Source organism: Chelonoidis abingdonii, chromosome 17, assembly GCF_003597395.2.
Source record: "Chelonoidis abingdonii isolate Lonesome George chromosome 17, CheloAbing_2.0, whole genome shotgun sequence".
Taxonomy (NCBI): Eukaryota; Metazoa; Chordata; order Testudines; family Testudinidae; genus Chelonoidis; species Chelonoidis abingdonii.
In genome coordinates this window covers 10,436,194-10,463,858 of record NC_133785.1, presented here as the reverse complement: position 1 = coordinate 10,463,858, position 27,665 = coordinate 10,436,194, and the positions used below count along the sequence as shown (strand labels likewise).

General features: G+C 58.9%; 2 protein-coding genes across 2 annotated transcripts in view; one reads left to right on the top strand and one right to left on the bottom strand.

The window, feature by feature from the left end:
• The window catches only part of LOC116838828 (sodium/calcium exchanger 1), a 144,049-nt gene that overhangs the window by 28,896 nt on the left and 87,488 nt on the right, over positions 1-27,665 (top strand). The window lies entirely within an intron of this gene.
• CCDC88B (coiled-coil domain containing 88B) lies at positions 494-26,134 on the bottom strand. The gene is given in 26 exon segments (XM_075073305.1): positions 494-689; positions 1,075-1,353; positions 1,567-1,718; positions 2,096-2,191; positions 2,356-2,501; positions 3,958-4,144; positions 4,371-4,514; positions 5,510-5,787; positions 8,124-8,289; positions 9,594-9,718; positions 10,047-10,832; positions 12,270-12,410; positions 13,035-13,213; positions 13,292-13,430; positions 16,338-16,484; positions 18,310-18,468; positions 19,283-19,364; positions 19,645-19,787; positions 20,093-20,233; positions 20,617-20,700; positions 23,166-23,224; positions 23,395-23,464; positions 23,939-24,050; positions 24,425-24,570; positions 25,325-25,540; positions 25,542-26,134. Coding segments are annotated over 26 exon segments (4,320 nt in total). The 5' UTR covers positions 25,632-26,134; the 3' UTR covers positions 494-636.

Sequence of the window (27,665 nt, the reverse complement as noted above, 5' to 3'; positions counted from 1 at the left end):
GTGGGGAGGTGGTGCACAGCAGGAGGTGGGAGGATACAGTAGGGACATTGTAGAGAGCAGGAGGTGCTGCAGAGTGGGGGATACAGTGGGGAGGTGGGAGGATGCAGTGGGGAGGTGGTGCAGAGCTGAAGGGGGCACAAAGGGCTCCTGGATTGCGGTTGTGAAAGTGGTGTAACCATGAGGGCGGAAGGAACTGATAATGCAAGAGTGATGGGGGGGGCGGGCTGGGAGGAAACCCCCTTTCTTTCCAACGGTGCTGGGGGTGGGGGAGCAGTGGAGGGGGAGAATGGGAGAGGCAGTGGAGAGGGGAAAGGGGAGGAAATGGAGGGGGAATGGGGGCGAGTGAAGGGGTGGGAGTGGACACGATGTGGGGTGGTGTGGAATGACAGCAGCAGAAGCGATGATAAATAATAAATTTTATTTCTAATAAATTATAGAAATACAATACAAATCCTGAGCCCTGCCCCACTGCCAGGGCAGGAGTCCTGGGGGGGATGGGAGGGATCAGGGGCTGGGGGGCAGAGCCAATTCTCTATGCCCCTGGCATGTGGCTGGAGGATCCTGGGAGCTGGGACTGTAGCAGGATCCCTTCCTGGTTCAGTTCCCTGCTGCCATCCGGGCGGGGCTGAGCTGGGCTCACTGACTGAGCTGGGGCATGAGCGGTGCCTTCTCCTTCCCTTGCGGTAGCCCTGGGCAGAGACAGGACCCCCAGTTACACCCGCCCCAAGCCCCAAGTTGGTCTCAGCTCTCTGGATCCCCTGCCATACTCCAGCTGGAACCCCCCCACTCCAAAGCGGATCCTCTCCCTGACCCTCCCTCTTCCTCCCCCTCTCTTCGGGTTGTTGGGGGAGAATCTCTCTCTCTGGCCCCCCATCTAGGGGTGACACCCCCAATGTCCCCTCTTATCCAAAGATGATGTTCCCCCAGTACCCACCCCCCATCTGGGGGGATGCCCCCATAACTTAGGGACAACATCCAATATCTGGAGTAAAGCTCCCCCAGCCCCTGCCCCTACAATCTCTCTCTATATCCCCCCATCCGGGGATGACACCTCCCCAGTCCCTGACACCTCACCTCTCTCTTCACTGCCAGCACTGGGGAGTCTCTGCCCCTCCTGGGCCTCCCAGGGGGCAGCGGCCTCCTCGCGGGAGCTCCCCAGAAAGGCAAGGGGGCGCTGGCGCTGGCGGAAGCGCTGCCGGGGGGTGGCATCCCCAGGCCCAAAGGACTCGCTGACCAGGACGCGGGAGCTCAGCTTGCGCCGGTTTAGCCGTAGGTGCACCCGCTGGGCGTCGGGCAGGCTCAGCACGCTGGTGGCCTTGCGCAGGGGCACAGGCGAGGCAGGGGCGCTGGAGTCTGTGGGCGAAGCAGGGGTTAGTGGGGCAGGAGATGGTGAGTCCTGCGTGGGAGCGCCTTGCACTGCCATCCCGGATGCCTGGGTCCCATCCCCTACCAGAGTCCCCCTGGGGACTGTGAGCACTGTGGGGCTGTCCAGGATGCCTGGGTCCCATCCCCTGTCCTGATCTCTCCTCCCCACATTCCACAAGGTGGAGGGTCTCGGACTCTCACCACCATCAGGTGCACGCCCATCCTGCCCAAGTACCGGCAGGTTCTCAATGCTATTGGCCCCCTCCGCCAGGGGGCGCTGCTGTTCCCGGGGGGGCTCACGCCGCGGCTTCATCAGCTTCTTCATCTTGTCCGCAATCCAGTTGCTGCTCTTCCTGCGGGGGTGGAGGGAGAGGGAGGGTCACACGCTTCCTGGCAGGAGCTGGGGGGCCCAGGCCAGCCCCACCATGCATCCTGGGAGATTCCACCCCCCCAACACTGACCCATGCAGAGACACTCAGATCAACTGTCAGGGAGGGTCCCTGGCTCAGGCTGGCCCTGGGGGTCCTAGGCTCTGGGACGTGTATCCCTAGTTTGAGGGAAAAGGGGGGGGGTCCCTGGCTCAGGCCAGCTTTGGAGGGTTGGTGGCTCAATCTGTTTCAGAGGATGGGGGGGCCAGGGTGGCAGAGAAGGGTCCATGGCTGAGGGGGCAGGTGTGGAAGTCCATGGCAGTGGCTGTGGCTGGCCCGGGGGTGGGGGGGACCACACTCACTTGCTCTTAGGCAGCGCTGGCTCCAGCACCCGGTACTGGTCCATTATCTTCTCCACCAGCTTCTGTTTCTCCCGGCGCAGCTCATTCAGCTTATCCCTGGGGGGTGAGCACAGGGGGGCGTCTGAATCTGGGGGTGAGCTCCCTGCCTGCTATAGTCCCCAGCCAGACTGCCCCACACCCCCCAGCCAGCCTCACTAATCTGCCCCCTCCCTGCGCACCTCCCCCATTGGGCCGAGGGAGGCACTCAGGGGGGCACTCACAGGTGCTGGCGCTGCTCTGAGTGGTACTGCTCCCGGCTCTCCATGCTGCGCTCCAGCAGGCTGCGGTTCTCCTGGCTCAGTTTCTGGATCTCCTGCAGCAGGTGTCGGTTCTCCTCCTCCTGGTTTCCCTTCAGCTGGGCCAGGAGCTGGGAGGCAGCAGAGCTATTGATAGGACAGGCCATGCCCCTCTGGGCTCCCCCTCACAGAGGGAGGGGGGCTGGAGGTGTAGAATGGAGAGAGCACTCTCTGATCAGGGGGTTCAGAGGGGAGGATCAGCTCCCATTGTTTGCTTGGGGCAAGGGGAGCTGGGCTGTGGGTGGTGTGATGGAGTGCGAATTGGATGAATAGTGGGCATACCTCAGTTTCCCCTATGTGGTGCCTGGTTAACTAGGTGGAAGGAAAAGATGGTTTACCCCTTGCAGAGATCCAGAGACACCGGCATCTCTGATGCCTGGGGTCTGGGCCCAGTGCCCATGGAGGTCCCAGAAGACAAAGGCCAGTCCAATTGCCTGGACATTTGGCACCTGGCAACTAATGACCACGGATGGCCCCGTCTCCTTAGGGAGCCAGCCAGGTGTGACCAGCTGGAGGACAAAGGGCTAAGGAGGAGGGCCAGGTGACAGTGGTTGCCAGGTGGGGTTGTTAAGTGTGGGTGACTGGGACTAAAGAGGGGGGCCAGGGGGCTCTGCACAGACCCAGAAGAACTTTGCTGTAACTTTCCCTTCTCTATGTTAACGAAGGACTTTCTAGGTTTTGTTCCAGACATCTAATAAACCCTCCTGCTGCGACAGCGCTGGCTGAGTCACTCCAGTTTAAGGAAATCGGGGGAGTGCTGGTCCCTTTGGGTGTGTCAGTCTCCCTCAGATATCCAGTTCAGGTGGACTCGCTGAGGGGAGCTCGCAGCGTGACCCAGGGGTGCTGAAGGCTCCAAGGTTCTGCCCCAGGAGGTGGTGAAGCCAAGAGGCCTGCCCTAGCGAGGGTTTGACCCTCAGGGGCTGAAACTGAAGGAGTCCTCCCAGAGAACTCCAGAGTGCTGGAGCTGTGGATCCGTGGCAGGTGGCTACCAGAGTGGGGGTCTGAAGGTATCGGGGGTCTGCAAGGGTCTCCAACAGAGGGCGCAGTGGGGGAGAGCTGGGCTGGGAAGAGAAAGGTATCGGGCACTGTGTCTATTCCTGGTGGGGTCAGACTGGCGGGCAGGACTTGGGGAGGTCAGGGGTTGCACATCTTGCACTGATCTCTGGGTAGGATACAATGGGGGTTCAGGCTGGAGGAATGGGGCTGAGGGGTACCAGAGGTGGAATTGGGGGTAGTGGGTTGCACACCTCGCTCTGCTCCCTAGTAAGGATGCCATGCAGGGGTTCAGGCTGGGGGTGGGTACCACATCTCGCTCTGCTCCCCAGTAGGGATGCCATGGGGGGGGTCAGGCTGGAGGCGGGGGTTGCACACCTCGCTCTGCTCCCCAGCAGGGATGCCATGGGAGGTTCGGACTGGGGGGCCGGGGTACCACAGGCAGCATTAGGGGGTTGCCCACCTCGCTCTGGTCGGGACACAAAAGGGAGGGTTCAGGCTGGGTGGGACTAGGGTGTACCAGGGGTTGCGCACCTCACACTGGTCTCCGATCCGGCCCAGCGCTACCTCCAGCTGGTGGTTCTGCTCCCGCAGGGCAGTGCCCTCAGCCTCCAGCCGCGCCTGCTCCAGCTGCAGCCCCGTCAGCCGGCCCCGCAGGCCCCGCAGCTCCCCTTGCTGCTCCTCCTGCGCTCGCTCGGCTGCAGCCAGCGCCGTCTGCACCCTGTGCAGGGCGAGGAGGTCAATGGGGGACTCCGAGAGGAAGCCCACGCACTGACCTCGATACTGCCCCCATAACCCCCATCTCCCACAACCTACAGACTCCCCACTACTTCCATATCTCAGTCCCTCCCACTGGCCCCATATACTAGGGACTCCTCCCCCATCCCATCTCACCACCTGCCCTAACCTGCACCACCTCCTGTATCCCGGGGTCTCCCCCCAGTTACCGTGCATGCTCGTCCTGCAGCCGGGCATGCTGCTCCCCCAGCTGCCGGTGTTCCCGCTCAGCCTCCTCCAGCCGCTCCCGTTCCCCCCGCAGGGCTGCCTCCCGCTGTTCCAGCCCGGCCTGCTGTGCCACCAGATGGCTGTGCCTGGAGAGGGAGAGAAAGGGGTGAGAGACCCCACAGGAGCCCCAGGAGGTTGCCCAACTGACCTCTGCTCCTCCTCCATGGTTACCTGCCTTGCAGCCCTGCCCAGTGTCCCCCCCACAAGTCCCCTGCCCTGCTGCGCCCCACATTCGCTTACTCCCCAGAATGCCCCCCATGACACCCTGCAGCTCCCTGTGCCCCCTCCCCATCTGACGTTTTCCTAGTAGTTAGGTTGATCTAATTTTTAAGTGTAGAGCAGCCCTGAGTCCAAAACTCCTGGGTGGGTTCCCAGCCCCGTTGGCATTAGGTGAGGAACCTGTGCTGAGCTCCCCTGACAGTTATGTAATTCACACCCAGTTGCAGAGATCTGCGATCAGTGCAGTCACCAGTGCTTCTCAGCAGCTAATCCACCCGAGCAATCCTGGGCTTCCTCCCCATGCTGAGAGGTGGGAGCCAGGCCAGGCTGTTCCCAGGCTCTCTGGGTTAAGCTTGGGTTCCCCATCCTACCAGGGACTCTGTAATGCTGGATTCCAGGGGATTAATAAACCCCCACTTGGTTGGAACAGGCTGGGCTAGGTCGCTGCATTCCCCTCTCCCCCCGAGTGCCTGGTTCCCTGTCGGGGTAAAGCTCCTCTGAACTCAGTGGCACTGGCTGGAGAGTCACAGAGGTGCTGGAGCCTGGAGCCCCAGACCCAGGCATATACAGCTGTAGACTTGGCCTGGTGAAATGCTAAGCTCAGGATCTGGCACATAACAGAGCTCCTCCCAGAGGGACTGTAGATAGGCTGGGGGACCAGACCCTTGGAAAGCTGAGACACCTCCCATAGGGTTCACTGGCCTGCTGCCCCCTTGTGCCCTCTCAGCCACTCCTCCCCAGGCTTTCCTGGCCTTGCAGCTCCCCTTGCCCCTGGGGTTACCTGGCCTGTCACAGCCATGTGCCCCCAACCCCTGCCCTGGGGGGTTCCTTGGCCTGGTGCCCCCCAGCCTCCTCCAGTTACCTGTCCTGCAGGGCTCGGTGCTCCTGCTCCAGTGCCCGCAGTGCCCCTTTGAGGCCGGCCTGCTTGCCCAGCAGCCCCTCCAGCTCAGCACCCTGGCGCTCGTGCAGCAGTGCCAGCTTGTCATGGTTGCGCACCAGCCCTTCGTGGCGCCCGCGCCACTCGTCCCGCTCCTGCCGGGCCACCCGTACCTCAGCCTCCAGCCCTGCCACTCGCTCCCGCAGCTCCGACGCCCGAGCCTCCAGTGCTGCCTTCTGGGACAGCAACGCTGCCTGCTCCACCTGCCAGGGGAGGGGGCAATGAGAGACATGGGGCAGGGGATGGACAAGGGAAATCATGCAGGGGAGCAAGAACCACAGGGGAGTGGGAGTTAATGTCTCACCTGGAGGGTCCCGCACTGGATCTGGGGTTGGGGCAGGAAGGTTTGGGGGAGCAAGGGGCATCCAGGGGACACAGTGTCTGACCTGGGGGCTCCACACTGAGCCTGATTGTGGGGCAGTGGCATTTGGGGAGTTAGTATCTCACCTGGAGGGTCCTGCACTGGATCTGGGGGTAAGGGGTGTGGGGGGACAGGGGAATTCAGAGGGCCGGTGTCTCCCCAGAGACCTGGCTAAAGGAGAGAAGGTGATGGGCTGTGCAGAAGGCTGAGCTCTAGACTGGAGGGAAGTTGCCAGGGGATCAAGGATCACTCTTGGGCCTGATACCATTTGATATTTTCATTAATGACTTTCGCCCAAAAGGAGGGTGTGAACGAAGCGTGCTGAGGACACAGAGGTGGGAGTGGAATATGATACAGAAAGAATTGGATAAATCTTGGGGGCCGCAGTGATAGACCTGGGATGAAATTGTGTAAAGTGCAAGGTCATGCCACTAGGGGCTAATATTTCCTCTAGCCTGGGGGCTCATCTCTTGAAAGCAACAAAGGGCAAGAGAATCCCCAGGGTTTGGGTTGATCGCAGGATGCCATAAGCCACCTTTGGGAGGTGGCCACAAAAAGGGCCAATGCGATCCTAGGCTGGATCCAGCGAGGGATTTCCAGTGGCGATGGGGAAGCATTAATGCCCCTCGCCGAGGCCCTGGGAAGAGCTCAGCGGGAACACCGGGTGCAGTTCTGGTCACAGGAACAAGGGATCCAAACCAGCCCGGTGCAGAGAAGGGCGCCCAGGCTGATCAGGGGAGAGGAGAACTGATCTTACGGGAGGAGACTGAGCGAGCTGGGCCTGTTTAGCCTGGGAAGGCGAAGGCTGAGAGAGGATCTGCTCTCTGAAAATACACCAGGGGGTTTAGCCCCAGGCAGGGAGAAGAGCTACTGAAGCTAAAGGAGAACGTTGGTACAGGAACAAATGGGGACAAACTGGCCAGGAATCAAAGGAGGCCTGGTCTACACAGAAAAGTTCTATCAACATCAGTCAGACGTGACACACACACACCCAGGGCAGACAGCGCTGGGGACAGAAGTGGGCTTCCATCGACACAACTCCCGTTGTTTGGGGAGGTGGTGTTCCTACTCCGACTGAAAGCCCTTCTGTCAATGCAGGCTGAGTCTAGCCTAGGGTGCTGTGCTGGCAGAGCTATGCCAGGATAGCCTGTGGTACAGCCATACCCGGAGACTGGCAATGAGAAGGTTTCTACCCATCAGAGGAGGGAGGTTCTAGAACAGCCTCCCCATAGGAATTGTGGGGGCAAAACACCCAGCTAGTCTTAAAATAGAGCCTGATACATTTGTGATTGGGATTACATGATGGCAGAGGGGGGCAGGGCTCGGCAGCCCTGGGGGTCTCTCCTGGTTTACGTCTTATGTTCCTAATTATGCTTCAGGGTTTTAGCCGGCCACCTGCAGGGTGAGGAATGTTGTGTTTTTTTTTCCAACCAAAACTAATTCGGGGTTTGGGTGTTGTTTTTTTTTCATTATCCTCTGAAATATCAGAGATCTGCCACAGGACACCAGGCAGGGTGAGCCAGGCTCTGAGCTAGTCCAGAGAAGCTTTTCTCTAGCTGCCTGGCTGGTGGGTCTTGCCCAGATGCTCAAGGTCCAGCTGATCACCAGGTTGGGGGATGGGAAGGAATTTCCCCCAGGTCAGATTGGCAGGGACCTGGGGGGTTTTCACCTTTCTTGGCAGCATGGGGCAGGAGTTGCCTGCTGGGATCCGCTAGGCATGGCTCATCGCAGCAATTCCCTGCTAGAGCAGGGGCCTCAGGTATTGGGGGTCCCTCGGCCTCTCTTGTTCTCTGCCTGGGACTCACAACAGGCAGGGCTCCCGAGGGCTCTGGTTGGGTTTATTTGGGGTAACTTGTCAGACTAGATGATTTGGGGGTCTCCTTCTGGCCTTAAATTCTGTCCCATTTGGAGGGCCTCACACTGGGCTGTGTGAGGGACAATGGGGGGTTGGGAGGTTCAGATGGGCTGTCTCACCTGGAGGTCCCCACACTGGGCTGTGTGAGGACAATGGGGGGTTGGGAGGTTCAGACGGGCTGTCTCACTTGGAGGGCCCCACACTGGGCTGTGTGAGGGACAATGGGGGGTTGGGAGGTTCAGATGGGCTGTCTCACCTGGAGGGCCCCACACTGGGCTGTGTGAGGACAACGGGGGTTGGGAAGTTCAGACGGGCTGTCTCACCTGGAGGGCCCCACACTGGGCCTGCAGTCGCCCACTCTCCTCCCGCAGGCCTCCGCTCTGCCCCTGCAGGCTCAGCAGCTCCCCCTGCAAGGTGCCCAGCTGCGACTCCAGCTGCCCCAGCCGCCCCATCAGTGCCGTCTTTCTTCTCTGCCAGCAGCGCTGCATTCTGTGGGGAAGCATCAGCAAGTGATGAGGGGGGGTCCCCAGCTTCCCAAGGGCCTCCCCCACAAAACCTGCCCCTGCTGAGAGGAGGGGTGGGAATCCCTACCCCACAGAGTCATGAGGGCACAGTCCCTTCCCTCCATCCCCACTCCTGTCCAGACTCCCTGAGGGGCTTCCCATCATAGCCCCCCCTGCCTTACCCAAAGGCAGGGGGAACCCAGCCCCCAGAGGGGCACAGATCCAGCCCCCATCCTGCCCCACCCTAAAGGAAAGCCCCCCAATACACCTTGCATCTTGGACTTACGCTGCGCTCCCACCTCGATGAGATGCTTGCTCAGAGTATCGCTCTCTGGCTCAGCCCGACAGCCCGGCACCGCTCGGGTTCCCTGCCTGCTCCATGGCCCTGGCGTTCGGGTAGGGGGCCCCAGTGCTGCTCTTCACCTGAATAGAGACAAAGAGAGGGGTGAAACGAGCAGACAGGAGCCCACTACTACTGCAACGCTGGCCTCTCCCAGCAGAGGGCGCTGGGGGTGGTGTCTCACCTGGCGCAACTCTTTCCCAGGTGCTGATGAGGACGAGCAGTTCCTCACCCGGCCTGCGGAGGCGCCAATCTTCTCCTCCTCAGAGTCAGCATCTCTCTGAAGGACGACTCCAGCCGCTGTTCCAGGCTTTTATTGGCTAGGAGGGGGGCACATTACACCCAGGAGCCCTGGAAACTGCCTAGCCCCCCCGCCCTCGAGATCCCTGCTTCCCTAGCCTTTCTATAACCAGCCACTCCCTCCCTGAGATCCTAACCCCCACTCTCCCACGATCAGCTGCTCCTCTCTGAGATCCCTGCCCCCAGCCTCCACCGTGACCAGCCACCCTCCCTCCCTGCGATCCTTGCCCCCCCAGCTCCAATATGACCAGCCTGCCCTTTCCCTGAGATCCCTGCCCCCAAGTCCCATGACCAGACAGCCATACCTTTCCTGAGATCCTGCCCCCCAAGTCCCATGCCCAGACAGCGCCCTTTCCCTGAGATCCCTGCCCCCCAAGTCCCATGACCAGACACCCCTTTCCCTGAGATCCCTGCCCCCCAAGTCCCATGACCAGACACCTTTCCTAAAGATCCCTTCCACCAGTCCCTCCTGTCCAGATCCTCTGCCCCCTATACAGCTCCCCAGCCACCCAGATCCTTGTCCCCTAAAGCCCTCCAGTCTACCCCCCAAGACACCTAATCCGCCTCTCCTCTCCATCCCCCCAAGATCCCTGCCCCCGCCCTCACCCAATATACCCCAAGTGGGGGTATGAGCTCCTGCAGATGCCTACCTCTGGTGGGTGCCCTGCTGCTCCTCCAGGAGGCGCTGCTCCTCCTCCCGCCGCTCCAGCTGCTCCCGCAGCCGCAGCAGGTCAGCCTCCCGCTCCTGTCCCTTCACCTTCTCGCTCAGCAGCTCCTGCAGGAACAAGCAAGACTCTGAGCACTGAGGGGTCCCTCTTCCTGCCTCCATTACCCCAACCAGGACCCTGATCACTGCGGGGGACTCCCATCGCCATTCTCTGTCCCCCACTGTCACCTGCAAGGTGCTCTCCACAGCGCCCCCTGCTGAGAGAGGCCGGGGTGGAGTAGCTGGGAATCTCCCCCCTCCCAAGTCTGCGTTCCCACCCTGCTCTCCACAGCACCCCCAGCCAGGTGAGTCCAGACTGGAGTAGCCAGGAGCTTCCCCCCATCCCACTCCAGCTCCTTACAACCCTGGCACTCCCTGCCCCTGGTGCCCCCATCACCTCCCGCAGAGTGGCTGAGGCCTTGCGCTCAGCTGCCAGCTGCTCCCGCAGCCCCTTGCTCTCCTGCTCCAGCTCCTGCAGCCGCTGCGCTGTCTCTCTCAGCCCGCCCAACTCCAGCGCCTGCAGCCGGCTCTGGGCCTCCAGCTGGGCGGCCCGGCGGCCCTGTTCTGCAAGTGCTTCCTCTTGGGCCTGGGTCTGGGCCCGCAGACGCCGGATCTCCTTGTCCAGCACCCGGCGCTCTCTCTCAGCCTGGCTCAGCACTGCCTCCAGTGCCCCTCGCTCGCCCTCCAGCTGGGTCAGGGCCGCCTTGTGTTGCTCCAGCCCACGCTGCAGGGTGCCCAGCTCACGCTCGGATGCCCGCAACTCCTCTGTGGCCTCCCGCGCCTGTTCAGCCTGGCGCCCGGCCCGCTGCCGCTCTGCCTCCAGACTGCCCCGGGCCTCTGCCAGCTCCTGTTCAGCTTGACTCAACTCCGCCTGTAGCGCCTCTCGCTCCTTCTCCAGCGCCTGGACCTCGGCCTCCAGCTGCCCCAGCAGCAGGGCCTCCAGGCGCTGCTGCTCCAGCTCCTGCCGCAGTCTCAGCAGTTCCTGCTCCAGGCGTCCCCGGGCCTCCTGGGAGGCAGTCAGCCCCTCCAGGGCCTTGGCGTGAGTGGCCTCCAGACGGCGCAATGCCTCCTGCAGGCTGGATGCCCGCTCCTCTACCTGGCATAGCCGGCGCCCACTCTCTGCCAGTGCCTCCTGCTGCTCCTGGGCCCAGGCACCTAGGTCCCCCTGGCTCTGCAGAGACCCCTGCTGGGGGGAAGGGGAACAGAACTGGTTAGGGACTCGCTGGCATGGCAGGGGCACCCTGAATTCCCAAATCTGTAGCCACATGCCTGAGCCCCACTTGGTTCCCTTTGGCCAGTGCCTAAGAAGGCAGGAATCAAACTCCCACATACATGCTGCCCCCAGATATGAAGCAGCATTGACTCTGATCTGGACAGAGACACACTTGGCATTGGCACCAGGGACAACTCAGCAGGCCTATGAGGATTCACTGCCCCACATGCTGCCCTGTGCCCTATCCCGCCCCCAGCAATAGCATAGTAACTGGATGTACTGAGGGATGCCCTCTATTGCCCCTACCAGCCCAGGGCGCCTCCTGCCCCTTGTGGTGGGAACTCAGAGGAGGGCCCTGCCCCAGGCTGATCCCCAGGGGTCCAGGCTGCCTTTGAGCCTCCTGCCTACCATGTGTCCTCCTGGCCTAAGCCATATGAGCCTCCCCCAGCCCCACCCAAAGAAGAGCAGTTTTGGTAATAGGGTTATGATCCCTGTGCAGGCCTCTGCGCTCACAGGCTTGGTGTTGCTATTCCTGAGGGGAATGAGGCATGGCTGGTGCCCTCTGCTTCCAGACCAGACAACTGTCCACACCTGCTTGCCATCCTGGTCATTACTCGGGCGCTAGCCCCTGCTGCTGCAGCTTCGCTGCTCTGGGGTCTAAGCCAGCTAGATTGGAGCTAGCTCCGCTATGTCTGCACAAGCGGCAATCACACTCCATTACTGCAGGGTAGCCATTCCCTGAAGGGGCAGAGAGCAAAGCTCAGTCTCAGGACAGCAGGACATGCTGGGGTCCTGGCTCCCACCAACACAGGCTTTGGCGGAAGTCTGGGCTCCCAGGCCGGCCTGAGGACCCTGCGACGCTGGATCCCAGATGGCTAATCAATGCTTCCTCGGCCTGGAGAAGGGAGAGTCTCTATGGCAGTCTGGTCGCAGCTGCACTGGTGGGGGGAGCTCGTGAGGGGAGCAGGGGGGCTGGCACCCAAAGGTACAAACCTGGAGTTGCTGAGGCCGCATGGCTGCCCTGCGTCTGGTGCACTAAAGGGGTCACTGGCGCTGCTGGGAGACTGTGTAAAGGCTGGGGTGTAACAGCCCTGTTAATCTGTGACAACCTGCAGCCAATCCCCTGTCCCCATACTCTGCCACGGCATTGGTCTCCTCCAGTGGGAGACAGGCTGGCAGCAGGGAGGGTAGGGTGATCGGATTCCCACCCTGCTCACCCACTCCTCCAGCCGCTCAGGGCTCCAGGCAGTGGGACTGACCCCTTCATGCTGCCTGAGCCATGTGGGGGCACCATGCTAGGGGCACTCCTGGGCCTGCTGCCTTCCCCCTGCAGCGCCCCTCTACTGTCCCAAATGACAACCCCTTGCACACCTTGCCCTGCCCTCTCCCCTGGGCACCATGCCCCACCTCGCAGTGCCGCTGCTCCTGCAAGCTGCGCAGCTCCCGCTCCAGCTGCTCTTTCTCCCCCAGCAGGGCGGCGCTCAGCTCCTCCCGCTCCTGGGAGCTCCGGGCCCGCTGGGCTTCCAGCTCTGCCCCCAGTCGCTGCACCTGTGCCAGGCAACTGGGAGTTGAGGGGGGACTGGGCCGGCATGGAGACCACCCTCCCCCCACCCCACAGACACCTCCCATGGAGACACCCTCTCCCCAGCACCCCAACACACAGAACCCCCGAAGGCACCCCTCCCCCCATCCACTGACCCCTCCACAAAGACATCTCATCTCCCATCACTCTTCTCGCAGAAACAACCTGTCCCTGTCCCCCCAACACAGCCTCCTCCACAGATCCCCTTTCCCCCACCCTCTCCAACACACAGCCCCCAGAGACCCCCCCTTCCACTAACGCCTGGCAGACTCCCCCTCTCTATCCTTCCCAAATACACAGGACCCCGCCCCAAGGCTTCCCCAAGAGAGATCCCACCCTTCAAACCCTCACATACAGCCTTCTCCCCACCCCAACCCCTCCTATCCCCAAAAACAACATGGAGACACTCCCCTGACACACGCTCAACTCCTCCCCAGATAGCCCCTGGTTAAGGAATGGGACACAGGGCCTTTCCCCTCTGGGGGCTGCCAGCTGCAATCCAGCCCTAGGGCCGGGCCGGGGGACTGGCTGGCTGAGGGGTGGGGCACACGGGGCCTTGAATTTTCTTCTAGGAGCCCCATCTCCCTCACCTCTTTGCTGAGGGCCTTATTCTTCTGCTCAAGGCCTGGACTCCTGGGTTCTCCCAGGGCCTCCAGTGCCTCCTGCAGCCTCCGGCGCAGCTCCTGGTTCTCCCGCTCCAGCGCTAGCAGGCAGCTGGATGTCACCTCGGTCACCTCATAGCTCAAGGACTTGGGAATCTCAGCAGGGTCTGGGAGAAGACAGTGTCACATCAATGAGCTGTGGGGGAGCTGGGGGCCCTGGGGAAAGGGGAGGAGGAGACACTCACCACTGGGAGCCTCATTGGGCTCCTGCTCCTCTTCCCAGAACAGGTGCTGGGACTCCCCTAGATTCTGCTTCAGCTCCTCCTCCAGCAACACCTTCTCCTGCTGCAGCTCCTCCAGCTGCTGACGCTCCCGCTCCCGCTCCTGGGGGCAGAGTTTTCTGTAATAGCCTTATGAACAGCGTGCATCTCCCCCTCCGCCTTGGTACAGTTGCCCACTGGTTGCAGAGGGGCTAAAATGCTTCTCCTGGCATGGAGCAGGAGGCACGAGGGTCTGGGGCTGGGCTGGGCTGCATCAGTAGACCCCCCGAGACAGCAAACTCCAGGCTGCAGAGGCAGCTGAGGGAGCATGGCAGGGTTGTGTCAGAGAGCAAAGACGAGACGTGTCGGGAAGCAGGGGGAGGAAGAGCGGGGTTCACAGCCACATGGTGGCGCCCCTGGCACCAGGGCCGGCGTTAGGAAGTGCGGGGCCCAGTTCAAACAGTTTCGACGGGGCCCTGACAGGGATGATTTAAAAAAAAACAACACGTAAAAACACACGTGGGGCTTGTACTCACCGGGCGGTGCTCTGAGTCTTCAGTGGCACTTCGGCAGCGGGTCCTTCACTCGCTCCAGGTCTTCAGTGGCACTGAAGGACCCACCGTCGAAGTGCCGCTGAAGACCCGAAGCGCCGCTAGGTGAGTAAAAATTAAAAAGGCGCCTCTAGCCAGGGAAGGGATTCTCACTGGGCACGGGGTCCCTTAGGCGTGGGGCCCGATTCGGGGGAATTATTGGAATAGGCCTAAAGCCGGCCCTGCCTGGCACTGGCAAAGGGCACAGGGAGAGGAGCTCAGGGGAAGCAGGGGTCGGGGCACGGCAAAGCCAGAACTCTGTCCGGACCCAGCCTCTCTCACGCTAACTCCAAGACTTCTGACCAGGTGATGAATGAAGGTGCCCTTGTTTTGAACCAGTTGCCTGGTGTTGCTGCCATTGCTGACTGAAGCCTTGTCTACACTTGACACGTTTCAGTGGCACAGCTGCAGTGCTTCAGAGAGGACACTGCAAGCAAGCGGAGGGACTCTCCCATCCCCGTAGTCAATTCACCTCCTCGAGAGGTGGTAGCTAGGTCAGCAAAAGAATTCTCCCAGCGACCCAGCGCTGTCTACACTGGGGGTTAGCTCAGCTTCCCTGAGCCACGCCACTGGGTCGAGTTAGCTTTTCAGTGGCGACCAAGCCTAAGGAGCATTGCGCCCTGACGGGGGAAAAGTCTCAGCTGAACTCACTGCAGGGAGCCACAGGGGGACACTGGAGTAGCTGGAGCCCAAAGGTCCAGTTTCGGAGTCATGGAGGCCATAGGCCTGCCGCTGCAGAACAGTACAGATCCCTGGACAATAGGGGGGTGCCCCCAGGAAATAGGTTAAAGACTAGGACATAAACCAGACCCTGTGAATCCATGACACAGAGACTGTTAGCATAGGGGGGTCCCTACACTTCTGAGAGGTTCCTACAAAGGACACCATAGAGAGGATCAGGAGCACTAGCTGTGGGGAGAGCTACTCCAGCCCTGGCATCTCCCAGCAAGGGGCGCTGTGAGGTGTGTGACGGACTGAGGAAAAGGTCTGTAGCATTTATTCTGAGGGCTCTGTGTGACTGAGTTTCCCTTGTGCCTTGCTGCCTGCCCGAGTGCACAGAGCTAGAACAGAGCAGGGCAGGGCAGGGAAAACAGAGATGAGCCTCTCAGGTACCAGCTTCAAAGGAGTGATGAGAGGGGTGAATCATGGGATCCCAGAAGGCACCTGTGGGGTTGTGACGTTGCAGTCTATATGGTTTTATAAAAATATGCTAATGAGTGAATATAATGTAACTGGAATATGCTTCAGGCAAAAGGTCTCTTGTAAGGATATCATTACAAATCTTATAATCTACTGAGTGTGATCATCGTATTTGTATAAATGTACCACTCTTGTATCTGAAACTAGAAATATGAAATATAACTCTGAGGGCCTATTGTAGTTATGCAAAGTGTGGGCCATTAATGGTGGTTTGGAATCTCGATGTCTCCCATTAACCAGGACAATTGTCTGCAGATGGCTCTGTTTTACCTGTAAGTCCTCCTGTATACATGTGTGCTGGCAAGTGGGCAATGAAGTCTTGCAGTGACATGTGACTATGTCACCTGAACTAGAATCCATCTTTAACTTGGCGTCTTTCCATTGAGAAGGGACTAAGGATTCCCGCCTTATGCAAAAGATATATAAAGGGGTAAAACAGAAGAAAAGCAGGAGAAGCCATCATGAAGAATCTCCTAGCTGCCACCTGAGCTGAAACAAGAGATGTACCAGGGGAAAGAATTGTGCCTAGACTTGGAAGGGTCCAGTCTGAGGAAAAAACTTACTGAAGCATCTCTGAGGGTGAGATTATCTGTATTCAGTTTGATTAGACATAGATTTGCATGTTTTATTTTATTTTTCTTGGTGACTTACTTTGTTCTGTCTGTTACTACTTGGAACCACTTAAATCCTACTTTCTGTATTTAAAATCACTTTTTACTTATTAATTAACTCGGAGTATGTATTAATACCTGGGGGAGCAAACAGCCGTGCATATCTCTCTATCAGTGTTAGAGAGGGTGAACAATTTATGAGTTTACCCTGCATAAGCATTATATAGGGTAAAATGGATTTATTTGGGTTTAGACCCCACTGGGAGTTGGGTATCTAAGTGTTAAAGACAGGAACACTTCTGTTAGCTGCTTTCAGGTAAACCTGCAGCTTTGGGCAAGTAATTCAGACCTGGGTCCGTGCTGAATCAGACAGGAGTGTCTGGCTCAGCAAGACAGGGTGCTGGGGCCCCGAACTGGCAGGGAAGACAGGGGTAAAAGTAGTCTGGGCACATAGGGAGGCAGCTCCCAAGGGGGGTTCTGCGATCTAACCCGTCACAGGGGTCACTTGGGGAAAGCCCAGCGAGGGGCAGTGAGCATTTAGCCTGGTAACAGGACAGGCTGCGTGCGCAGGTGCCTGGAGGAGGCACCATGGAAAGGGGGCAGGGGGCCTTTTGAGGTTGGGGGTCTCACCTCTTCAACTTGCTCTAATTGGCTCCGCAGCAGCAGATTCTCCTTCTCGAGCCGGGGCAGGTGCTGGGCTCGGGCGCGGGCGGATTCCAGCTGCCCCTCCAGCTGTGCCTTGCTGTCCAGCAGGGCCTGGGAGAAGGCCCGCTCCTCCTGTCAGGGCGAGAGCCCGGTCAGAGTCCCCCAAGACTCACTGACCGCCACACAGTGCCCCTCCGTCCCTCAGCTCCTCCAACTCTAGCAACAGAAAACCATCGGCGCCAACTGCAAACAATGGAAACCACTTGGAGGCCATTACAACAGACAGGGGCTGGCCCTATCTAGTTTACATTTTATATTATTTACATATTTTTTATATAAGGTTGCAATAACTTTTTACAGTTTTTTTTTAACTTGCCTTCCACAATCCTTGCTTTTACAAATTTTGCATTATTAGAATTACAGCTAGCCTTACTTTTGCTAACAAAAACTGCCATGCATTAAAATCCCCTACAAATCCCTGTCAGTTCTTTTTTTAACTTCCACAAGGAATAGACATAAGAGGCTGTTTCAGTATCACATGGAACGGGGAGAGGTGCCCTGGAACCATTCACTGAGGAAACATCTTATGGACTGGGGTGTTTCTCATGAAAATTTGGATCCTGGTTCCCATGAAGCCAGCCAGCTCTGCAACAGACTGAACTTCTTTGGGGGGGCAGGGAACCTACTTCATTAGCTAGGAGAGGGTTCATGAGCATTTTATGATTTTGTTTTGTATTGTAACTATATGTTTCCTTCCCTCTCATTTCTGGTGGAATCTCTGTTCTTGCTTAACGAAACCTACCTGGGTTTTATTATAAGCATGAGGTTTACAGAAGCAGTGATTTAAGGTAAAACTAGTCAGCAGGGGTGCACTGCTCCTTTGGGGGCAGAGGAGCTGGGATTTCTGTGAGCAGCCCGCATCGGAAAGGGTATCACAGAAGGCGGCTTCAAAGGGGCTCTGCACTGGGGTGCAAGGCAAAGACAGGCACAGCACAGAGGAGAATGCATGGGGGCTGACAGGCTGGTGGGCGTAGGAAGCTGTCACCCAACCATGGGCAAGACTCCCTCTCGCTAGAGGCAGGGGGTAAAAAGGTGACCTCTGAGAACCATCACACAGACCCACTCTGTCTCCCTCCCCCACTCCTCCTACTGAGAAACCCCCACTGGCCTCCCAAGCCCCTTACAGCCCACAGCCCCCCACTTCTCCTGACAAGAAGTATTTCCCCATCCCCCCGCATTGGGCCCCACTGGCCTCTCATCCCTCACTATAACCCCCACTAGCCCAGAGCCCCCCCACTGCCTTGTGACAAACTAGGAATTTTGTGGTATATTTTATTAATCCTGTGTGTGCCTCAATTTCCCCTCTTTGTTGCAGGGTTGGCGGGGAAGAGATTAAGTTTGCTCTCAGAGCAAACTAGAGACATAGCGATGGGGGTGGGGTATGTGAAGACCTGTTAAAGAACTGGTTGAAACTCCCCCAGTCAACAGAGGGGCCAGAGAGACAAGACAAACTTCAGTGAATCTGGATTTCCAGAGACCCCAGCTGGTGCACAGAGGACTGGGGGGTGGGGGAAATGGGCTGGCTGCTGGAAGGGGCCTGGGCACTCACTCTTCCCTGGGGACTGAGTAAGGAGGAAGTCAGAGAGCATCGTTTCAGCCTAGCTGGGCTCTGGGCCGACCACAGGCGTTACTCTCCTTTCTCTGTGTGGTTTGGTGTCACTGCATTAACAGCTCCACAGTGGGCAAGTCTCCACCAGGAGCCTGTCTCAGCTGGACTCTCCACAGCATGGGGCAGAGGGGCTGGCGCCCCAGAGGGTCAGTCTTAGCAGGCGGCTTGCCCTGAAGGAAGAGTGGGGTGGGGTTCCTCCAAGACACTGTTCCAAAGCTGGAGACATAGCTCCAATCCTGTGGATCCATGACATATCCCCTGTGCCTCCTCCACCCCATGCCCCTTCACCTCCAGCCTGCCCCGGCACCGCTCCAGTGCAGGCAGTCGCTCCCGCAGGGCCGAGAGCTCCCCTTGCAGGCGCTCAGCCCGGGCCGCCTTCTCCCGCATGGCATCCAGCTCATCCCGGTACAGCCCCGCCAGGCGCGCCTCACCCGCCACTGCCCGGTGCTGGGGGAAGAGACACTAGGTTAGAGCCTGGGGCATTGGGGGGGGGGGAACAGGGTCAGGGGGAACAGAGTCAGGGCTCGGGGTGGGAGAAACAGGGTCAAGGCCCAGAGCATTGGGGTGGAGGGAACAGGGCACTGGGGCAGGGAGAACAGGATCAGGGACCAGGGCACTGGGGCGGGGGGAACAGGGCATGTAGGGGGCCCAGAGCATTGGGGTGGAGGGAACAGGGCACTGGGGCAGGGAGAACAGGATCAGGGACCAGGGCACTGGGGCGGGGGGAACAGGGCATGTAGGGGGCCCAGAGCATTGGGGTGGAGGGAACAGGGCATTGGGGCAGGGAGAACAGGACACTGGGGCAGGGGGAACAGGATCAGGTCCCAGGGCACTGGGGCAGGGGAACAGGATATGTGGGGAAGGGACAGGATCAGAGCCCAAGGCACTGAAGCGAGGGGAACAAGGCATGTGGGGGGGAACAGAGTCAAGGTCCAGGGCACTGGGGGGAGGGGATCAGGGGCAGGGCCCAGGGCACTGGGGTGGAGGGAACAGGGCATGTGGGGGGGAACAGGTCAGAGCCCAGGGCACTGGGGTGGGGGGAACAGGGCATGTGAGGGGGAACAGGGTCAGGGCCCAGAGCATTGGGGCGGGGGGAACAGGATCAGGTCCCAGGGCACTGGGGCAGGGGGAACAGGGCATGTGGGGGGGGAACAGGTCAGGGCCCAGAGCACTGGGGTGGAGGGAACAGGATCAGGGCCCAGGGCACTGGGGCAGGGGGAACAGGGTCTGAGCCCAGGGCATTGCGCGGTGGGGTTGGTACCTCTTGTCGCAGCCTTCTCAACTCGGCCTCCAGCTCCTGCAGCTCCTGGTGCTGATCCAGCAGCTCCTCAGATTTCTCCTCCCTGGGTGGGGGTGAGGAGGGTCAGAGCCCCCAGGAGGGCACGTCAGGGATACCCCCATGGCCTCCCCTCACACACACACTGGGATCCTCAGGTACCTCCCTCACACTCATTCCCAATCCCCTTGAGGGCTCCTCCTCACTAGAACCCCCCCCCATCTCAGGATCCCCCTCTTGTCCTCTGTGCCCCCAACACCCCTAGGACCTACCCCCCACCCCATCCTAATTGCCCCCCCATCCCAGAACCACCCCATTCCCATCAGTGCCCTCCCCTCCACACTCACAGTTCCTGGCGCAGGCGCCGGGCCTGGCCCCGGGCGTCAGCCAGTTGCACCCCGAGGTGCTGGCGATTGTCCCAGGGCCCCTCGGGGGACAGTTGGCCATGGGGGGATGACACCTCCCGCTCCTGCTGCAGCTCCCACAGCCTCTGCAAGACAGCTGGGTTAGATGGGGTGGGAAGAACAGGAGGGGGTGGGGGTGGGAAATGTCCAGGGAACAGTGGAAGGGGGAAGGGAGAGTGGGGGGCAGCACAAGAAGGATCTGAGGGGACCAGAGGGATGGGGAGAGCTCAAGGAGACCGCAGGAGGGGGAAGAGGTATCAGAGCCGTGGGGAGTCAGGGGAACCCAGAGGGCAATGGATAGAAAAACCCCCAGAGAGGTGGGGGGCTGCAGAGGGAGAGGAGCACAGGGAGGGCTGGGAGTGGCAGGAATGTGCCGGAGGGCCCCCCTCACCTCCGCACTTGCATCCCGCTCCTGCACCAGGCCCTGCAGCTGGGACGACAGCTCCTGCAGGACCCGTGTCAGCTCCAAGGGGTGCAGCTCAGCCAGTGCCCCCCACTGCAGGCTCAGCACCACCCCTGGGCCCTGGGTCACCTGCAACACAAGAGCAACACGTCACAAGCCCTGCACGCCTGCCCCTGGCACATGCCTCATTGCCTCTCCTTGCACACCAGCTCCTCACATGGCCTCCCCTCACATGTCAGCTCCTCACACAGCCTCCCCTTCCCACAGCTCTCACAAGCCCACACCTCACAGCCCTCGCACAGCAGTCTCGCCCATGCCAGCCTCTTGCACAAGTGCTAGAGCCTCCCTGCCTACAGCTCCCCCATAATCCCCCAAGCCCCTGCGTCTGGGCAAGTGCAGCCTGGTGCTGCCCAGTGGGGTGCCACCTGGTGACTGTCCCTTGGGGGCTCATCTGGGGGCACCCAGCCACGAGGAGCAGAAGGAAAGGTCGTGCCAACGGCGGGTGTTCTTACCTCCTGGATGGTACCGGCCAGCGCAGTCTGGGTCTCAATGTCCAGTCCCTGGATCCGTTCAATGATCTCTGCCTTCCGCTCACACTGTAGAAGGAGGGGGTATGGGGCAGCACAGGGGGGTGAGGACAGGGTGCAGAGGGAGAGAGGAGGTGCAGGGGAGAAGAGGAGAGACAGCACCAATGGGCATGTGCAGAGGCGGGTGTGTGGGGAGGAGAGGCGGCATAGAGTGGGAAGGGTTTGCGGGGGAGGCACAGAGAATGGAGGGATGTGGGGTGACAAAGAAACAGCTGTCAGCATCTGTCAGTCTCTTTCTCTTTCTCAGGGTGCCTCTAAGGGCTGCTATGGCCCTGATGCCCCACGTTTCCCCCTCACCGCTGGATGCCCTGGTATGACCACTACTGGACTCCTGCCTCCAGATCGGGTGCCAACAATTCCAGAAGGATGTTAAGAAACTGGAGAAGGCTTCAGAGAAGAGCTACGAGAACGATGAAGGGACTAGAAAATGTGCCATAGTGAGAGACCCAAGGAGCTCAATCTATTCAGCTTAACAAAGAAAAGGTTGACGGGTGACTTGATCCCTGTCTAGATGTACCTACATGGGGAACACATATTTAATAAAGGGCTCTTCAACCTAGCAGCCAAAGGTCTAACATGGTCCCGTGGCAGGAAATTGAAGCTGGACAAATTCGGACTGGAAATAAGGGGTAAATTTGTACCAATAAGGGGAATTAACTATGGGGACAACTTGCCAAGGGCTATGGTGGATTCTCCATCACTCACAATGTTTAGACCACAACCAGGGGCTTGTTTAGGGGCAGGCGACTGCCTAGGGTGCCGAGCTTGCAGGGCACTGGGTTTGGGGGCTGTTGTTGTTGTTAGCGACAAAAGAGAAAATAGAATGTTTGAAGTAAAATGTTTCGGGTGTTCCGTCTGGGGATTCATTGTCCTCGAACCTCCTAGAATGTTGTCAGCCGTGCCCTGGCGGGCATGTAAGGGGCAGGGCGTTGCCAGTCAGTCAGTCTGAGATATAAGAAGGACTGAAGTGAAGTGAGAGCCCAGCTGTGATATTGTGACAATGGCATGAACATGAAGGGAAGAAACTGTGGTGTACAGGCAAGGATCCTTGCGCTGAATCCCAGAGCTTTCATTGTGCCTTGTGGCTCAACGTCAGATACAGCGTCATCTTCTTTTGATTCGGTATCTCTCTTTGGAGCACTGCAAAGGATATATATCCTCTTTTCAGCACCAACTATCAGGTGGAAGATCCTCATGGACGATGTTACAAATCTGACCGTAAAGCTGCTACATGATATTCTCTGAGAGCTGCATTGACAGCGTAAGGCAAGTGAGGTACCAAGTGACAGGTTTACGACAACCTGATGGAAGTGGTGCAGTTTGAATAAAGCCAAGGCCGGAATCTGACACGAGGAGCAAAGCCTGGCAAACCAGCTCACTGACTTCCAGTTGCTGGTCTCAACTGTAGTTTGGCATGATATCCTGTTCCAAGCAAACGTTGTGAGTCAGGCATTGCAAACTTAAGTCGATGGACATTGCGATCATTACTGCTTTGACAAGAATCTGCCTTTATTTCGTCATGGCCAACAGAGAGAACAGATTTGAAGATGACATCATGGCTGCCAAAGAAATGGCAGAAAACGTAGCAGTTGAGCTGTCTTCAAGGAAATTCGTGTTCATCGAAAGAAGCAACGGTTTGGTTATGAGAACAGAGATGAGGTGATGGGGAGCTCGGAAGAAAATTCAAGAGGGAGTTCTTTTGCTCACTCATTGACGCTGCTTGAGTGTCCATCGAAGAAAGGTTTCCACAAATGAAGGCAAGAAAAGTGACCTTTTGAACTAAAGGATGCGTGTTAACATTCTAAGGCTGCCACCTCTGTAACACTATTTAATACTGGTCCACCCAATGTTAGGGCAAAGTTCAATTTCTTGATGTTAGTACATTTCAGTTATTCTTAAAATTAAAAAGTTAGTGTAAACTTAGAGGAAATTAATTTTTTTTATTTGCTTATATATGGCATGAATAAATACAGCTTTACAGATCCTAGTATGCAAATTGATCATCTTATACGCCAGGGATAAATCATGCATGCAAATCGTGCATCAAAGTCATTAAATGAGCTACAAATGCAATAAAAAATAAGGTATTCAGAAGTTTAACAAACGGAGGGTAAGTTTCTCCGTGCCTGGGCACAATTTGGTCAAGAGTCAGCCCTGACCATGGCTGGATGTTGTTTTGTAAGATCTGCTCAGTAAGTTCAACCAGGAATTGTTTCAGGGCTGGCCTCTGGCCTGTGCTAGACAGGAGGCCAGCCTGAATGATCACAGTGGGATCTTCTGGCCTTGAAATCCATGATACCCCTAACCCTGAGAGGAAATTTCCATTAACCCATAGTCCCCACTGAAAGCTGCTCCACGTCTCAGCCAGCCAGGGGCGCTACTGGGGGGCATAGGGAGACACCTGGTGGTGGTGGCTGCACAGACCCTCCTCCCTGGTGGGGTGCACTCCCCCACCCCCTAGACCCTCCACGTACCTGCACAGCAGCCCCCAGCAGCAGCAGCAGCAGCTTCCGCATCTCCTCGATGCTCTGTTCTAAGACAGTGGGAGGGAAGGGTAAATACAGCCAGAGACAGACCCCTTTCACCCCTCCAGGTGATCAGACCCCTGGGCCCATCCAGCCCAGTATCCCACCTCTCCAGCTCCTCAGACAGAACCAGATCTATGGACCCATCAAGCCCAGTACTGCCCCCCAAAAAAGTTACCTGTCAGGGGGTCTCTGGCGAGAAGCTGCACATTAGGGGGAGTCATTAGAATCAGCTGCTGCAGATCATCCTGCAAAGGTCAAAGGTTGGATGTCAAGAACCTTTGACTACTGGGAGGGGTTCCCCCTGCGTCAGCCCCATAACCCCTGGAGGAGCTCCCTGGGTGTCACTGTGGAGCGAGTGACTCGCCTAGCTGTGCGCCAGGAGCTGCACAGATGCTGACCACTTCCCCTTCCTGCCTGCCCGCCCCTGTGGATTGCACATCACAGAGGTGAGAGAGGAACGGCTCCCTGTGCACTTAGCCGAGCAGTGGGCCCCCAAACACGAGAGCATGAGTGTACACAGACGCAAGTGTGCAAATGCAAGCACATGAGAGTGCACTGCCGGCAGAGACGAAAGTGTGCACACATGAGAGCACAAGTGTACACAGGCAGGAGGGGGCGACGCAGACCCAAGGGTACTCCTCAGGCCCCCAGCCACCCCACACCTTGGGGGACAGAGGTTCACTTTCTGGGCATGCTGCCCCCCATCCCAGCACCCCCACCTGGTAGAAAGTGCGAAGCTGCTGCAGCAGGGTGTGCAGGGTATGGAGTCGCAGCCTCTCGTCGCCCTGCTGGCTCTGGGGTGGCCGGGCACGCCAGGGGGAGGGGGTGGGTCTCTGCTGGGGGGGGGTGGTGTGAATAAAGGAATAAAAGGAATGGGTGAGACATCCCCCAGTGCCCATCAGTTGGGCCCCACAACACAGCCTGGGCCTCTCAAGCACAGTTGCGTGTCCCCCCACTGCTCCGGCCCCCAACATGGCCCAGAAGCCGCCCAGCTGGTCCTCCCAGCACAGCCTGGGCCACCAACTGCCTGCCCAGCTAGTCCCACCAACACAGCCCCTCCTCATGGCCCCCCAGCTGAACCCCCAAATACAGCCCCAAGTCCCCACTGCCTCCCAGCTGGACTCCCCAACACAGTCCAGATCCCCCACTGCCTGCATAGCTGGTTCCTCATCTTTGTTCCCCCATCCTCACTGCCCATCACTCACATCAGCCGCATGACTTGGGTGAGGAAGGCTCCATCTGCCAGGTGCAGGAAATACTCCCGGGCCCTCGCCTGTCTGTCTGGGGCACTGGGACTTTGGGGCTCGTCCGGCACCCACCCCAGGGGCACCAGATTCTCCAGCGTTCGCACCTGGGGAGCAGAGACAGGCAGTGCTGTTATTGCCCCTCCCTGACCTGGGCCTGGCAGGGCCTGACGCCAGTGCCCCCAATCCCAGTCCAGGGGCTCCTCGCTTACCCTGTCCCCGGGCCTAAGGTCTTCACTCTTAGGAGCCAGGGGTCCCATGGAGGCTCCTGCCCTGCCCCTCGCAGTGCACACAGGATGTGCTTCCCTCCCCCACGCCCATTTCCAAGCTGTCTGTGGGGTCTGGGCCCAGCCCAAGGTGTCGGGACCAGGGTGTCAGGGAGGGCCCCAGCCCCGGGGGTCCCTTCTAGGGCTCATGCCTCCCCCACAACAGGCCTGGGGATGGGTCTTTCCTCCCTCTCACAACAGATCACTCCCCCCCACACTCCAGAGCACCCCCACCTCAGCCCAACCCCCCAACTCACTTCTAACTCCAGCTCATCCCAAGCTTCCATTCACTCCAACTTTTGCAGCCACTCCCACCTCACCTCATTTAACCCCCAACTCCAATCTCCTCCCTCCTCACCCCAGCCCCCTCTCCGCCCCATTGCCAGAGGGGTAGGTACAGTGTCCCGATTGCGGGTGGCTCAGCAGGGCGTGGGAGGGCAGGATTCTGCACAGTTCTCTCTCCTCCCCCACCTCCGAGGGCCACAGCTCCCCACAAGGGCAAGACTCCCACCCCCCAAGGGGCACAGCTCTGCCCAGGGCATGGCTCCCATCCTTCCCCAGAGAGGCACAGTTCCCCTCTCCCAACCACACTCACCCATGTGACAAGGGGACCGGAGACAAAATCCCCCAGGCTCTCCAAGACCCGCTCATCCCTGTCCATCCTCTGATTGGATCTCTGTGGTTGGTGCAGATCCCACAAAGGGGGACCCGGCATCCAGGTGCGTCCGCTCCCCCCGCCCAGCCAGGCTCCCCCCACTCTGGTTTTCTGCGCTGCGCAAAGAGGAACTTCCGCAATCACAGGGTCAGGAGTGGCTGGGGGGCGGGGGGGAAGCCCTGCAGGGACGCCAGGAAACCAGCACCCACAGCAGACCTGCTGTGGGTGGGAGGACGGAAACTCCCATTGGCGCCTACCAGACCCCTGAAAGCTGCCGGCAGGTCTCTCCCCACCCCCAGCTTGGGGGGAATTGGGGACCTCTCCCAATCCACCCATCTACCCCAGTATCCCACCTTTCCCTTGATCTAGATCAGAGCCATAGGCCCATCTGGACAGTATCTTGTCTGTCTCCTGCCTGAGATCAGACCCATCTAGATCAGTATCCTGCGCCATTCCCTTCAGATCAGACCTTTGGGACCCCCTGCCTTGGATCAGCCCCTGGGGCCCATCTAGCCCAGCATCCTGCTTCCAGATGCGGCCAGCCCTGGAGGAAGGGCCCCAGCAATCAACAGCCATGGAGCAAACCTGGAGAGGAGGTGACGGGCATCCCTCTCCCGATCACGTCAGGGCAGGACTGGTTCCTTCCCTTAATCAGGGGTGTGTGCAGTGGACCCCCTCCCCATCACCACCACCTCTCCCCAGTATAAACCTGTAGGCATCGTTCCTAGTCAGATCTTGCCATCATCTGGCAGTGGGGAGACCCACTGTGCCCCATAGGTGACAGCTGTACTGCCTTTCAATACCCCACATCCTTGTGATGGGAGGAGCAACACAGCAGCCCCCCTGGGACATGACTCTCAGCTCCCACCACTAAACCCCTTTCTCCCAAACCCCATTTAGCCCCCCCCCAAGAGTGTCTCTGCTCTATTTCCCAGTACCCCCCATGCTGCTAGGTTGGAGGGCCTGCTCTGAACCCCCAATCCAACAGGCTGGCTCTCCAATTGATTCAGATCCTGCTCCTTCCTTATAGGTCTGCAGTGACTATCCCAATGGATGTGGGCCCACTCTTGGTTGGTGGGCAGAAATCTGTGTAGCACCCAGCCTGAAAAGGGCTCTGAACTCAGACCCATAATACACCTCGGAAATCATTTTAGGCCAGAGGCAAATCATCTCCCCATGCTGGTGGCAGCACAGCTGCCGGGGAACATCTCTGAGGGGCAGGAAATCAACCTCCCAGCACTGTGCATTGTCCTGACTCAGATTTCATTGCTGGGAAGAAGCCAGGACCCCCTGCGCAGCCAATGGCTAAGGGAAGGAGGCAGGGCTCCTGGCCTTGGGGGTGGGAGGCCTGAACAAGGGGCAGGGTGGGAATCTCAGGCCTCCCACTCTGGGAAAAATAGGGGGCTGGGTCTCATGGACTAGAGGGGTGGGGGGAGTTGGGGTTCCTGGTCTGAGGGGGAAGGAGGCCCATGTTCTCACTCTGGGGGAGGTAGGGAGCTGAGAGTAGGGTGACCAGACAGCAAGTGTGAAAAATTGGGATGGGGGCGGCGGCGGGTAATAGGAGCTTATGTAAGAAAAAGACCCAAAAATCGGGACATCTGGTCACTAAGTGGGAGTAGTCAGGGCTCCTGGCCTGGGCAGCTGGAGGGGAGTGTAGCCAGGGCATTGCATGGGGAGAATTCTAGCACAGGGAGGGGCAGTTTCCAAGACCCCCATCCCTTTCCCCTCACACCAAACATGGGACCAACCTGGGGTTTGGTGGAGCACAAGCACCCCCTTGTGGCCATGATGAGGCCCACACCAAAGATCCTGCTTGGGATTGGTCAGTGGGATCCTGCTTTGAGGTGGGCAGGGGAAGTGCTGGGTCCCAGTCCCCCCTCAAGTCCAGGGGGCCTAGCCTAGATCTTGTGACCCTTTGACTCAGGGCTAGGGGAGAGCATGACACCAGAGGGACCCCGTGCCAGCCCCAGCTCAGCAAATCAGAAACCCTGGGGAGGGGGCTGTAGTGCGACTACTCACCCATGGCAGGGAAATCAGGGCAGCAGGAAACCTCACCCCTCGATTCAACAATGCTCACAGAGATCCCCCTATCTCTAGGGCACAGACACCCCCCCCCCCCACACACACACACACACCAGCAATCTCCCTCTACTTGTGTGGCTCCTACCCCATCAGGCTGTTTATTCTTCCCCCAAGGCCTCAAGAGAGGATTATGAGTTTTGGGGGAGGGGGTTGGGGGGGTGCAGGAGGCATGGGTAGGCCAGCACTCAATGGGAGGAGG